The sequence below is a fragment of the Triticum urartu genome, chromosome 2 (genome assembly GCF_003073215.2).
Source record: "Triticum urartu cultivar G1812 chromosome 2, Tu2.1, whole genome shotgun sequence".
NCBI lineage: Eukaryota > Viridiplantae > Streptophyta > Magnoliopsida > Poales > Poaceae > Triticum > Triticum urartu.
The window spans coordinates 46,237,753-46,251,800 of NC_053023.1; the positions used below are offsets into that span (position 1 = coordinate 46,237,753).

Sequence of the window (14,048 nt, forward strand, 5' to 3'; positions counted from 1 at the left end):
ATCCTCCTTTCTTCTTCAAGTCAGATGTAGATGTTGCTTCCTCCTCACACCTAGTCTCGTGTCTAGCCTCTAATCTAGCAACAAGTGCACTTGTCTCATTTACAGCCTCTATGCTAGCTAAAAGTGCACGAACATGTACTAAATTTCGCTCTATCAATATATCGATGTACTCTTCTTTCCAATACCAAAACTTGCATCCATTCTACACAATAAAATTTGAAGTTAGCACAACTAGTCAAATCTAGAGCACAAACCGAAGCTAAAAAAGTGCATACCCCATCGTTTAAGCACTTGATGAACACCCATCCGGGATGTTCCGGCGTTGTAGACACGCGGCGCACGACCATCCTTCGGCAGTGGTCGTACTTAATGAGTGACAACGGTGCGCCGGCGAGCTTTTGGGCAAGCACGGAGCCCGGCCGGCCGCCATTCGTGTATCTGCCGGCGGACCACCGACGATGCAGATCCGAGCGGCTAGAGGAGGAGCCACTGCCTGCATGTGGCCTTGCGGCCCTGCCAGGGCCTTCCGGCGAGGTGCCCGGCCAGTCCATGGCGCGGCCCGGCCTCCCACAGCCGGCCGAGCTCAAGACCGACCGGATCCGCCCCAAAACCGCCTGGCGGGTGCGCAAACCAGGTGGCCGTGGTTGGGTAGCTCGGCGGCGCCGAGGGGAAGGGGTTGGGCGAGCTCGCATCCGAACTGCACGGCTGCAATGGCAGCGGCGGCTGCGGCGGCGGCGAGGGGAAGAGTGGAAAAGAGTGGAGGGGGTGCGACCGGAGGAAGGGAGGGGGGCGGATAGAAAAAAGCCTGCGTTGTGCCACCGACGGGCGGGCCAGGGGAGGACATGCACAGACGACCGGCGCGTCCGCGTGGTGTCCGTTTCACCTCAAAAGCGGCGCAAACTTGGGCCACGGATGGGTCGAAAGCGGACACAAAGCGGACAAAAATCCGTTTACAGCCACGCGCTGGGCCGTCTTGTTTGTCCCTTTTACCCTAAACGAACGAGGACGAACAGTATAGGGTTACGCGGTGGAGTTGGCCTTACCAATAGAATAGTCGCAGGCGTAGCCAAGGACCAAACTGTGGCGGCAGCCAGGCTCGCTTGAATGCTAGGCTGACTGGTTGCTGCTCAATTTCATGCATGCATACGCATGCGTATGCGTACGTACGTGCCGTTTGTTAGCCTGTCAACTGTGTCAAATGTCAACGGGTTGAACCTTTCAGCCTGCCCCATCTGACGGATCCGGCACTGTGTGCCACGCCATCTCCAACAAGATAAGATCGCACTGCACTGCACTGCACTTGCACAGCATTTGTGCCGACTTTCTACTCTGGTAGACAAACATAGCAACACCCATTGCGGAAATCCCTTTTGGTGACCGAGCTCCAATGAGGCCTCCAAATTCAAAAACCAAATTTCATATTTTGATGATTCAAAAAAATCTGAAAAAACACAGATATACATGAAGGCATAACACACATGTGTGTAAACTTTCATGGCAAAATACGTTGAAATGAGGGCTGTGTAAAAACAACAAATTTGAGGCTGTTTAACACATGATACTATTCATCCTCACCGGCCATGAATTTGTCTTTTTTGTACAGGTCGCAACTCAAGGTATTTCATCATGAATTTTTACACACATGTGGGTTACATCCTTACATACACATATATATTTTTTTAGAATTTTTTGAAACATAAAAGTTCAAATTTGAATTTTTCAAAAATAAAGGGCTCCATGAAGCTCGACCTCCAAAACGCCATTCTCCACCCGTTGCATTTATATTTACAGGATCACATCACGCCCATTGCATGTTTACCTCCACATCGGCATTTCAAACCATGCTGCCTTCTAACTCTGCTGTCTCACAGCTAGCAAGGTCACATTTTACAGATTTTGGTCACAACGAGCAAGGTTCAGATTTTACACGAGGAACAACCATTTATTTACTTTTACTTGAAACTCGACAAGGATGAGGTCGCAGTGTTTAACCCAGCCGGGATACTATACACCTGCAGTCACTGCTTCAAGCCTCTCTCACAAGCCTGTCTTTAGCCGCACCGACGCCTCTCTGCAGATCGAGGTATTTCTGCACTGAAACTTCCGAAAATGCCTCAAGCTTGTCGACGAACACCACGAGGATCGATCTTAAATCGGCAGCGGCATCGTCTCTAGGAACCTCTTGCTCCGCTTCACCATCTTTTACCGTCTCGTCCAGGCGTTGATCCAAACGGCGTGGCAGAAGGCGGCTTATACCGGCAACAAGACACTCGATGGCCTCTTCCAGGTCCTCGGTCGGCAGATCGTCCAGCAGCTTCATCCAGGTCTCGCCGGCGGCGAACATGGGCGCGACGGCGCACTCCGCCAGCGAGACGTCGACGGCGGCTGCGTTTTGCTTCCTGGAGCTCTTCCTCTTCCTCAGAGGTTTCATACACTTGTGCAGCCACAGGTTTATGCTGCGCAGGTAGGCCTTGTGGGATGAGATCCAGTTTTGTAAGTTTAACCGTAGTTTTCCGAGCTCAGCGGAGAGGAGAGCTACGGTTTGGCAATGAGAGTCGGAGTCGAATGGTATTTGTAATTTGCAGCTGCTGGATAGTGACTTGATGATCCCGTGTTGATGCCGATGGCACTGGAGCATGGTTGCCCATATCATGGTGAGACTGCAGGAAAAGGCAGATAGCACACAACCAAGTGCAAATTATGATGCACTGCATACTAATCCGCCATGGTCTCCCAGTGCAAATTTTCCTATGAAAAATTGAAATGGACAAACACACCTCTCAATTAGCTCATCCAGCTGCGGTTGAAGGCTTGAAGCTCTTTATCCCTTAGATCTTCTATGTTCATCGAAATGAAGTCTATCTTTTGAATAGCCACTGGGATTCTGGAATGCAAGTCTTCTACTGCAGCAGGGGTAAAATCGGTAATGAATAGTTTTTTCCCTCGCGACTCCTGGTCTCTCAGTTGTTTACATTTCTCATCATACTTCCTGCAGATGGAGCTACTGGCCTGAAAGCAGAATCACACTTGGCGTTACCAAACGGCAACAGGCCGCGTAACTGCAAGTCATATATGGAAGCTTAGTAGTTTCGACCTTCTTCGTTTCAGGACACTAATAAATTTTGGTTGCGTGCAATTGTCTCTTACACTATCTAAAAAGAATTAAGTGACATCTGGAAAACCTATGCAATTACAACAACAAAAAATTGACAAATAGAATGTTGTTCTCCATAAACAAGTATTTGGTACACGAAATGCAGTAGAGAGTTCCAGTAAAGGCAGTCACAACTCACAATAGTAAGTCATAAGAATCAAGACATATTTCATTATGCTCAAAAGGAAGGGGAAGAGGGACTGCTACAGGCAAACAGAAACGGGGAACATGCACCAATATTCAAAGCGTGCACATTGAGTAGCAGGCTATTACCTTAACTTCGTCATAAAGCTTTGTCTCCCATGCATACAACCTATCTAGCGTCGATGTATGGACGACAAGAATAGTTCCAGGAGGATTCTTAGATGGCGACAGCTGTGAAGACACTGATCTATGCCAGGTAAGGTACTTTATCTCAGCTTGAGGAGGAGCTGCATTAAACCATCATGATCAAATTATTTTTCACGGTAAGAAAGACCACATCTGATATTTTGCAACAGAAAATAAAATGCTAAACAAGAAAAAATAACAGCAAGGTCAATTGCCTGGGGAGCATCTAGCATATGAAACTGATCTCAGCAGAATAGTAAGGAAAATACAATAACCACAACAACAGCAAGGCACAAATTAAACGAAGTTAAAACATATAGAGGATGGAAATAACTTGAATAGCAGTGGTAATCAGTTATGCACAGAAAATGCTGCTGAATATATTCTAACACAGAAGCAGGATAGTGCTGTACACTTATAGTAGAAAGAAAGTTATACTAACAACTACAAAAGAGAAAGCTTACGTTTGGGAATAGAAACTTCCTCCCTGCAGCAAACAAGAAATGTCGCAAGAAACTTTGATGCCTTTGATTCATGTGCTGCAGCAAAAAAAAATTGAGCCTGAAAAAATGGATCATGCAACACAAATGTACGTTACTTGACATATCCAACCTATTTCTTCAGGTAGTAGAGGGCGGAACTGGATTTTATCTTCTTCCAGAATCATTGGAACTTGTTTCCCAGAATCACATGCCCTAAAGAATAATATCTCAACCTCTTTCATAAATGAAGAAGATAAGTCCTTCACCACATTCTTTACTTCAGGATAAGGTTTCTGGGAGTCCATAGTGCGAGCAGCCGCAGATGATGGGACCACATTAACCAGGGGGCTGGCAGGAATTTCATCATTTTCATTTGTGATAACACCTATTATTCTCCTCTTGCCTTTGAGCCTGTCTACTGAAGCAATATTTTCCGAAGCTACACTATCTGAGGCAAATCATTGGGGTTCTTGTGCACCTGTGCCACAGTTTCAGTGGACGGATTGTCGAAACCATCTTCTGAATCTGCAACATGACCCTCCTTATTTGCAGCTGCAGGAGACTTCTCTCCTTCAAAACAATTTCTCAGAAGAGATCCCGTATCTCTAAGTGACACAATATAATCATGGTGAGCACATGCAAGCGCACATCTTCCATCAAGTGCCTCTCTAACAAAACGCTTCCTCTCCTGGCATAACACAAGGACCTTGTCGTCTTCAATCATAGAAGACGCCACACCCATGTTCAAGTGCAAGAGCAGGAAGAGCCAACAGAGCACAAAGTTTCACAGAGGTTACCAGGGCATGGATGCAAAGTCAAAGACATCCACTGAGGTTAACTGTAGGATCGCTGGCTGTCGTTGGCAGTGGCAAGTAGCAGTGTTTGGATGATGCAGACCGCGCTTCGATGCTGCAACAGTTAAAAGAGCTAAGTGACAAGACACCCCTAAAAGAGCTAAAAGTGCAGTACATTCAATGATCTTTATCCTGAAACCAAAATTTCATCATGTGAAACATATCGCCTATGTCTGTTTCATCTGTAAAAGCGGATTGACCAGTGTCACACGTTTGGCTGAAAATAAATCAAATTGAAGGCATCCTAACTGAACTGCTAGAATTGAAAGCAAAAGACAGAATTCTCTACCTTGTGCTCCCTCCGTTCGGAATTACTTGTCTAGTAGATACATCCGTATCTAGACAAATCTAAGACAAGTAATTTGGGACAGAGGTAATACTATTTGTTAGAATTGAACTTATTACCATAGAACAGTACCAAATGGTAGGATTCAACAGGCGAAAGCAGAACTATAGCGCTGTAGTTTGCATCAAGGCCCATCATTCATCACCGAAAATCCACACAACTATGCAGTGCTAAGCTAGACAGCAGCTGAGCTGAGTAATATTTACTCAGTAGCATCTCACGAAGCCAACTGACACTAGTGTTTACTGAGTTGCTCTGCACTCCACCCAGCGCACCCGCAAATCCAACGATTCCACCCGAGAGAGAACTTCAGAGGGAAAGTAAAATCACCTCAGCCAATCGGACCACGGCCGGATTCGCTGCGCGCCGCGCGGTCTTCCCCGGGTACTTCCGCGGCTCCGCCCCACGAGGCCACGAGCGCGGCGCGGCGCGGGCGATGGAGGAGAGGAGGCGGGACGGGGAAGAGGGCGAGCTGGCCGAGGAGGGCGAGTGTGTGTGGGGGAGCATATATAGAGGCACAGCTGGGCGCCATTGCCGTAGCCTATAGGCATCGCCGGTCGCCGGAGGAGAGGAGAGCGCCGTGTGTCGCCATTATTTTCGCGGAGGAGTAAACCGCGGCGACGCAACGCGACGGGGCGGGCCTTAATCCAGCTCGTATTTATGGCACATTCAGCCCATCTATAGGCGCACCGCGGCCCGTGAGACCGCAGGCCGTAAACCCAACTTAGCGAGACAAAAAAAATCATGATCTTCTATCTCTCTCGAGCTGGTGACTGCGGTTTGCTAATGGCGAGCACGAAGTTTAAAGTACTAAGTTGAGCGGCTGGTCCACTTTTATTTTCTTCAAATTTTTCAACATTTCTTGGGGAAATGTGAGCATTTTTTTGTTAAAAATACAAACATTTTTTGAAAACCGTGAAATTCTAAACATTAATTGAAATTTTATATGCGATGAATTTTTCCAAATATATATTGCAAATTTTTTAATATATGCTGAAAGATTTTTAAAATAAAGTATGAATATTTTTGTGATATAGGCTGAATAATATTTAAATACACATTAAAAAATATGTTGAGCAAAAATTTAAAAACACATTGAATTTTTTTGTGATATACGCTAAACAATTTTCAAATACACAATGAACAATTTCGTAATATAGGGTGAGCATTTCCCTAAATATACAATGAACATTTTATATATTGATACACAATGAACATTTTCATAATATAGGGTGAACATTTCCCTAAATATACAATGAACATATTTATATATTGATACACAATGAACTTTGTATAATGCATGAAAAAGAAATAAAAAATAAAAAGAAAACAAAAGAATAAAAATAGAAATAGAAAAAGAAAAAAGAAACAAAAAAGTGATGAAACAACCTCGTGACTGTGGGCCGGCCCAAACTAGGGCGTCAGGAGTTCAAGCTTCAGCAAAGTCGTGTCGAATAGGGATTGCCCTTTGCCGGTCTGATTCAAAGCCGCCACTCTCTAGGATTCACCTTCCCTTTGTCGTAATCATGCTCTCCCTTTCAGCTCCCTATTCCCTCTACAAATCCGCTGCAAAATCACAGTAATTAGTGATCGGGATCAATCAACGCATTGACCAAGATTTTCTCAACCGTTGTTGGTCCCGTAGGCAAATCACCCTCCTCCATTTTGTTCTTGTAGGTCCCCCGCACCAAAAGACGGGAATGGCGATGGACACAAGTGACGATGGCAAGAGCAAGAACATAAGTAAGAATGCATTAGAGGAAGGTGAGGGTAGTTGCAATTCTAGCTCCAGGTCCCATTACCACGGCGCAAAGATGTCTAGATCAAGAAACCGGCGTGGAAGAATAAACAATGATGATCCATCCATTCTGAAGCGGCGCAGGAGGTGCATGTCGTTCTCATCCGCCGCTGCTAACAATATCTTGAAGGAACATAGCTTTTTTTTCTCCGGTGGTGTTCCTTGTTCTTTCTATGACAATCCATCCAATCCAAAATCAGATGCTTATTTTCCTTCACCATGGCCGTGGCGTTTTCAGGGGCTTGAACACGTTAATCCTAATCCTCACCCTATAAAAGTTCTCTTCAAAGTCATGTGATTTAGGTTCCACGAAGACCACCAGCCCAACTTTCCCAGTCAAAGCCGTCAAACATAGTTCTAGAGTCATGAACTTGCTCCCATAGTTCTAGAGTGTCCAACATGATCTGCGACGGATTGGTGTAGCCATCATATGGCGCAATGATCACGACATGCCCTTGATAATTCCATGACTCTTTTTAGTCACTCAAACATGAAAATGGAAGAGTATATAGATTATCTTTCAAGGGCCTGATGTTCCCTTCTTGTGCAAGATCCCACACAGCCCTCATAGTCTTGTAGAACCAAAACTGACTATAAGTTTTTTCTACATGAATCCCACACAGAGCCATCCAACGAATCGACTCGGGTGCTAGCAGCTCCTCTTCCCAAAAGATGACATCATCCAGATCATCATCTTTCAGCCCTAGCTTCCCCATCATCTTCGACACCTCTAAAGTTCGCCGACACCTTGGATCGTGAAGCTGTGTCCGACATGCCTGACGAAACAAGCCCGAAGAAGACCAACGAGCTTTGAAGAAACCCTAGACTACCCACACCCGACGGGTCCCAGGCTGGGAAGCACTACAGTAGGACCGCAATATGCAAAATTCAAAAAATTAGCGCTGTGGATAGGAGTCAAACACAGGACCTTATGCTGCCAGGCGCAGCGGCATACCAATGGAGCAAACAAGAATTCATGACTAATGGGTAGCGCGGTGCTTCAAGAACTACAACTAGTCATAGATTTGAATGATTTTTGAAACTTCAAACACGTTTTTATTTAAAAACACTAAATAGTTTTTGAAACGTGAACATTTTTCAATATTGTGAGATTTTTTTTGAAAACATGAACAATCTTCAAAATTCTGGAACACATTTTGAAATTTTAAAAAATGAGAACAACTTTTTAAATCATGAACAAAATTTGAAACTCTGACTTTCAAGAAAATATGAAAAAAAATTAAAGTTGCGAATAGTTTTCGAGAAACATGATAATTTTTTAATACTTTGACCTTTTTTGAAAATGTGATCAAATTTCAAACTTCTGAATACTTTCGAAAATGCAAACAATTTTGTTCAAGGTGAACAAATTTTGGAATTGACGAACATTTTTTGAACACACGAACAAATTTTGAAAAATGAGAACAAAATGTTTACGAACATTTTTTGTAAACATTAATTTCTTTTGAAACTCTGAACATTTTTGAAAACATGAGAAAAAATTGAAATCACAAACAATATTTGGAAAACATGAACAAAATTTGAAAACTTCAAACTTTTTGGAAAACATAAACAAATTTCCAAATTCTGAACTTTTTGAAAAACACAAACAATTTTTTAAAACATCAATAAAATTTTAATCTAGAAAATGTAAAAAGTGAACAATTTTGGAAGATGTTAAACATGTTTTAAAATTTGCGATTCTAAAAAAAGGCAAACAAGAAAAGAATGCACCTGAAAAAGGAACAAAAAACAAAAACAAAAAAAATGAAAAAAGAGACAGAGAAAAAGGAACCGAAAAAAGAAATGAAAAATAAAAACAAAAAGAAAGAAAAATAAAAAATAATCACAAAAGAAAACCACTAAACGGTATAAATACAAAAACCGTTTCAAGGAACCTTCTGGAAGGCTCCCATAACCGGCTGCCTCGCTATGGGATAGTCGGCTGGCCCAATGCTGGTGCTCGGGGGATCGCCTGTGTGAACCCTCGACAGTTTGTCGCAGTTAGCGTCAAATAGGATTTTCCGTAGGAGTCACTCTCTCATGGATCGAATCCTCCAGCTCGCGCATTTGACCACACGAAGCCCATGAGGTAGATTAAGAGGCCCAGCCCACCGAGAGGACGACGGCCCAGATAAACCCGCTCCCACACTCGTCTCCTCCCACTCTTTCCCAGTTCGATTTTCAAAACCCTCACTCTCCCATCACGGAAGAGATTCGCCTCCGCTTTGCCGTCCGCAATCATTCTCTCCCCCCTTTCCGCTGCTCCCTCTGCAAATCCGCTGCGGAATCGCAGCAATCAGTGAGCGCGATCAATCAGCGCGCCCACCGAGGTTTCTCGACCGTCGCCGGCGCCGCAGGCAGGCAGAGCGCCCTCCTCCCTCCGGTTCCTTCTTGCAGGTGCGCGTCCTCCTCCGCTCTCGCCCTCCCCCTCTCGCCGCCTGCCCCGTTTCTTGCCGGTCAGCCTCCTTCTTGGTTGGTTCGCGAGGCTGTTCCTGAATTCCGGGTTGGGTTTGGTGCTTCCCTGCTCGGAGGCTCTTAATTCTGGGTTCTTGCTTTGTTGGTCCTGTGTGTATGTAACCTGTTCGACCAATTTCCTGGCCCGACCTCGCTAGATGCGGCAGCCGGCAATGGCATGAGGGTTGGTGTGCGTAGTTCCTGGAACTCTGTTGCGGTTAGAGATCTCTCGCAGATTATCACCCTCTCGTGTCTGGTTCTGAACTCCCCTGTTGATTTGTTCTTGTCCACTTCCTGTAGATATTTTTTTTTGATTTGCTGCAGCATCTGGCTTCTGTAGAATTTGCTTGCGGATCAACCAGTGTTTTTATTTCAGTATAGGTCAACTTGCTGTCAGATTTATTTTCCTGTCTGCTTCTTTACTGAGCAAGATCCGATCCATGCAGGGACTCATTGGTGGGACACTGAATTTTCAAATCACAACAGTCCCGTAAACGATGCGAAGATTCTTTTTCTTCGGGTCCCCCACCCCGAAGGACGGGAATGGCGATGGGACGCCAGGCGACGATGGCAAGAGCAAGAACAGGAGTAAGAAGCCACTGGAGGAAGGCGAGGGTAGTTGCAACTCCAGCTCCAGGTCCCATGACCACGGCGCAAGGATGTCTAGGTCGAGAAGCCGCCGTGGAAGGCTGAGCAACGAGGAGCCAGCCAATCCAAAGCAGCTCAGGAGGTGCATGTCGTTCTCATCCGCCGCCGCCAACAGTGGCCTGAAGGAACGGAGCTTTAGCTTCTCCGGCGATGTCCCTGGTTCTTTCTATGACGAATCTGATGTGCCTCACCAGGCCGAAGATGTCAAGTAAGTTGTTCTGATTACATAACTTTTTTTGAGGAATGTTATGAGTCTGATTACATAGTAATCCCATATATCTAGGCTGTTTTACCGTGATCAGACCAGTATTTGTTATTGACACCCCATGGTCTTGTTGATCCATGCTAGTAAAGAGAAGAAACGGCAAATAAAAACTCCTCAGCATATGTTCGATTGTTTGTTATGTGCATCTGTCAAGTTTACTCATTTTAGCTCATGAGGTATTACTATAAATGCTCAGTTATTTGTTTGGCAGAGGCCCTTCTTGCAAAATGTTCAGTTTCAGTGCACGTGCAGCTTTCTTTTAGGCATCGTTCACCACTCCATTGCTTGTACTTGATGTAATCTCATGCCCCCTTTTTTTCAATCTTTAATTCATAGTTAAGGAATTGTCTTGTGTTTGAGCTCCATTGTATCGACAACAGTTCTACTGTATCAGTTGTCTGATGAAATGTTCTACCTAACTCATTCTGATTATTGACTTGCAGTCACTATGCCTGGTCACCAGAAAGGCATCCAGTCTTAAGAGAATCCTCAGTAAAGGTTCCAAAACCATGTTCAGTCCTGGAAACTGATTCTCCTCGTTCAAGATGCTATTCATGCTCAACAGGGCACTCCCCTCCTACCTCTCCTGTTGCCCTACGATGCAGGTCTACGAGGCTAGGCAGTTTATTGAACAAGAATGAAGTGCTAGACCGATACATTGATGGAGAGCAGGAGGCTGCCATCCAAAATGAGAAGCTGAGGCAGAACTCTCCCACTAGATCTGTGGTTTCGAATTCAAGACGTCCGCCTCGACCCCATTATACAATGCCATCTTTGCAAAAATCAATGAAAGAGAACGTTGAGACCTACCCAAATGTGGATGCGAAGGATGCCTATGGAAGTAAAAACCATGCAAGTGTTCTGGATGATTTTGGGAGGTTTCCACATTTAGAAGATTACAGATCAGAAAGCATTCCATCTGTTGAAGATATCTATGAGGATTTCCAAGATATGCAACCTTCAAAAGTTATCCATGATGCCCCCCAATATTTTCATGATCATGACTTGGATTTCGCCCCAGAAGGGCAAGAAACTGATGATAAGTTGCTTCAAAGGGCAAAAGAAATTGAAGAGAGGTTTATAATTCCTTCTGGAGACAATCATCAGCTTAACATGTCCAGATATAAGCGATTAAGCTCAAATGAAATGTTCCAGTTGATTCAGTGTTTGACTGAAGACAGGAAACAGCTAGCAGATGAATTGTCTTCACAGATTAAGGCACGCCTTGCAGAAAGGTTTAATGCCAAAGAGAAGTACAAACAATCAGTGAAAGAACTTGAGATCAGAACTCGAAGGCTGGAGAAGGAGAAGACTGAAGTACAGAGTACTTTGGAGAGAGAGATTGACAGAAGGTCAAACGATTGGTCAGCCAGGCTGTTGAGATTTCAGTCTGAAGAAGAGAGACTGCGTGAACGGGTGAGAGAACTTGCTGAGAAAAATGTCTCATTTCAGAGAGAACTCACTTCTCTTGAAGCATACAAAGTTGATGCATCTGATAAGGTTGCAAGTTTGGAAAAGCAAAACATGGAACTAACTGATGAGCTAGAGAAAGTGAAAAATGAGCACAACAATCTCCACAATTCTTCAATAGAGTTGCATGCTCAATTTTCTAAGGCCACAGAGGAGAAGGAGCATATCAGGGGATTCTTGAAAGATAAGGAGGGTGATAACAAGGCATTGCACCAAGTGGTTGCAAGGCTACAGACAATATGCAATGAACAAGAAAAAACAATTGCTGGCTTGAGACAGGGATTCAGTGCTGAATTGGATAAGGAATCTGTTTGGTCCAGCAGTGAGAGGAAGAATAGGATGCAGATGGAACTCATCAGATTGTCAGGAGTGGAGCAGAAGTTGAGAGGTGAAGTTCAATCTTGTCGTCTTGAAGTAGAATCTCTTAGGCAAGAGAACATTGCACTCTTAAATCGTCTACAAAGCACTGAAAATGGATCAAGCTTTTCCTCAATTCGTCTTGGCCAGGAGCTTCAGGCTAAAGTGGACAACTTGCAGACACAAGGCTTGTCGTTACTTGATAAGAGTAGCCAACTTTGCACCAAATTGCTGGACCTTGTGAAATGCAGGAGGCATGAAAGTGAACATGACAGCGATATTGATGCATTAGATTACACACTGGAGCTCCAGAGCATCAAAGGAGGAATCGGGAATCTGAAACAAAGCCTGCGGGCAACCAGTGCTGTGCTTGCCGAAAAGCAGAATTTGAAAGAAAGATCTGGTGAGGCTGCAGTTGGAGGTAGTCCTCTCATGGAGGAGACAGATGAGGTACGAAAGCACACATCCAATGAGAACTTAATTTTAATTATGCTGCCATGTTGCATTCTCTGTTGGGATAAGAACCATGGCTTGATTTTGAGAGTTACATGTCTTTGTAATGTTTTTCTCTGAGCAACTATTAAGATTGTTTTTACAAGGAAAACGTGGCTTAGGATTTTTTATATTATATCTCTAATTTGATGAGCCAAACCAGAAGCTGCTTAAACTTTTACGAAAACTCAAAATATATGATATCTGGTACAAAAGCACGCATTCCCTGAGAACTTATGTTTAATTGTGCCGCTGTATTTTTTTTCTCTGTCTGGATAAAACAAGAACCATGGATTGATTTTGAGAGTCACATGTCTTTATAATGTTTTTGTCGAGCAACTCTTCAGAATGTTTTTGTTAGGAAACCATGACTTCAGTTTTAAAATATGATATCTCTAGTGAGATGAGCCAAATCAGAAGCTGCTTTAACTTTTATGAAAACTTCAAGGTAAAAAAAACTTTTATGAAAACTCAAAATATTTCAGTATTATCAATCCAATTTTCCTGTTGTTTGTTCTTAATGTAGGTTAATTTTGAATTCAAGCTGAAAGAAGAGGCTCTTCTGAATAGAGTACTGAAGGAGGCACTTTTGTCAAAGGAACTTGACATTGAACAGCTGCGGTCAGATGTGGCATCTTTGCTTCGTATCCAAGTTGTCATGAGGAATGAGGTCCAGAGAGTCCAAGATGAACTATCCTGCATCACCCACAAGGCTAAACATTTGGAGCTTCAGGTAACATCCCATCCCTATATTCCCTAGCAAACCAGTGGTAAAAGGTGGATTTGGAAAATATCTTATGTATTACTGATGGATGTTGAAGACCTTGAGCATCTGCAGCCTGTGTATTTTTCGTTTACATATTCTTTTGCACTTAACAGGGTTCGAAGAAAGACGAGTCCATCGACCAGATCCAGCAGGATTTCCAAGAATCTGCCAAGGAGCTAAGCGCGCTCAGAGGACAGCTGAAAATCGTGACCGATGAAAGGGACCTCTCGTGGCAGGAAGCGAAGCAGCTCCGCAAAACCACCAGCATGATGCAGAACGAGGTCGCGTCTCTAAAGAAGAAGATCGAGTCCCTCGAAGAAGACATCCTTGTCAAGGAGGGGCAGATCTCGATCCTACAGGACAACGTCTACAAGCCGCCGCTCGACTTCATCTGCAGCCCCAGAACGATGAAGCAGTTCGGCATGGAGTGAAACTTTGCACAAAGAAAGAAAAGCTCTTGGGACATATATAGCTTTTATACTGTTATTATGGGCAGATATAGATGGCCTGCGCCGCATAGGACGTGTTCATATGCTTTTATCGCAGTATCTTTTTTTCCAACCCGTGCAGGACCCCTGCATGGTTTGAAAAAAAGATAATGTGGTTTGTTTTGCAATGCAACCGAAGTT

At 44.1% G+C, this 14,048-nt stretch overlaps 1 protein-coding gene and 1 pseudogene across 1 annotated transcript; one reads left to right on the forward strand and one right to left on the reverse strand.

Annotated features, from left to right (window-relative positions):
- Positions 1 to 1,611: 1,611 nt before the first annotated feature.
- LOC125540955 lies at positions 1,612 to 5,777 on the reverse strand (annotated as a pseudogene).
- A 3,358-nt stretch (positions 5,778 to 9,135) lies between these two features.
- Positions 9,136 to 14,040, forward strand: LOC125535589 (paramyosin-like). The gene is made up of 5 exons (XM_048698658.1): positions 9,136 to 9,364; positions 9,868 to 10,277; positions 10,778 to 12,611; positions 13,180 to 13,386; positions 13,533 to 14,040. Exons 2-5 carry the CDS (start codon positions 9,919 to 9,921, stop codon positions 13,848 to 13,850), a joined length of 2,718 nt encoding a protein of 905 aa, XP_048554615.1. The 5' UTR covers positions 9,136 to 9,364; positions 9,868 to 9,918; the 3' UTR covers positions 13,851 to 14,040.
- The last annotated feature ends 8 nt before the right edge of the window (positions 14,041 to 14,048 follow it).

Bases quoted from the DNA above. Each gene is read 5' to 3' on its own strand.
- LOC125535589 (XM_048698658.1), top strand. From the start codon at position 9,919: ATGCGAAGATTCTTTTTCTTCGGGTCCCCCACCCCGAAGGACGGGAAT. The intron at 10,278-10,777 runs GTAAGTTGTTCT...ATTGACTTGCAG, and splicing joins CACCAGGCCGAAGATGTCAA to TCACTATGCCTGGTCACCAG. The intron at 13,387-13,532 runs GTAACATCCCAT...TGCACTTAACAG, and splicing joins CTAAACATTTGGAGCTTCAG to GGTTCGAAGAAAGACGAGTC.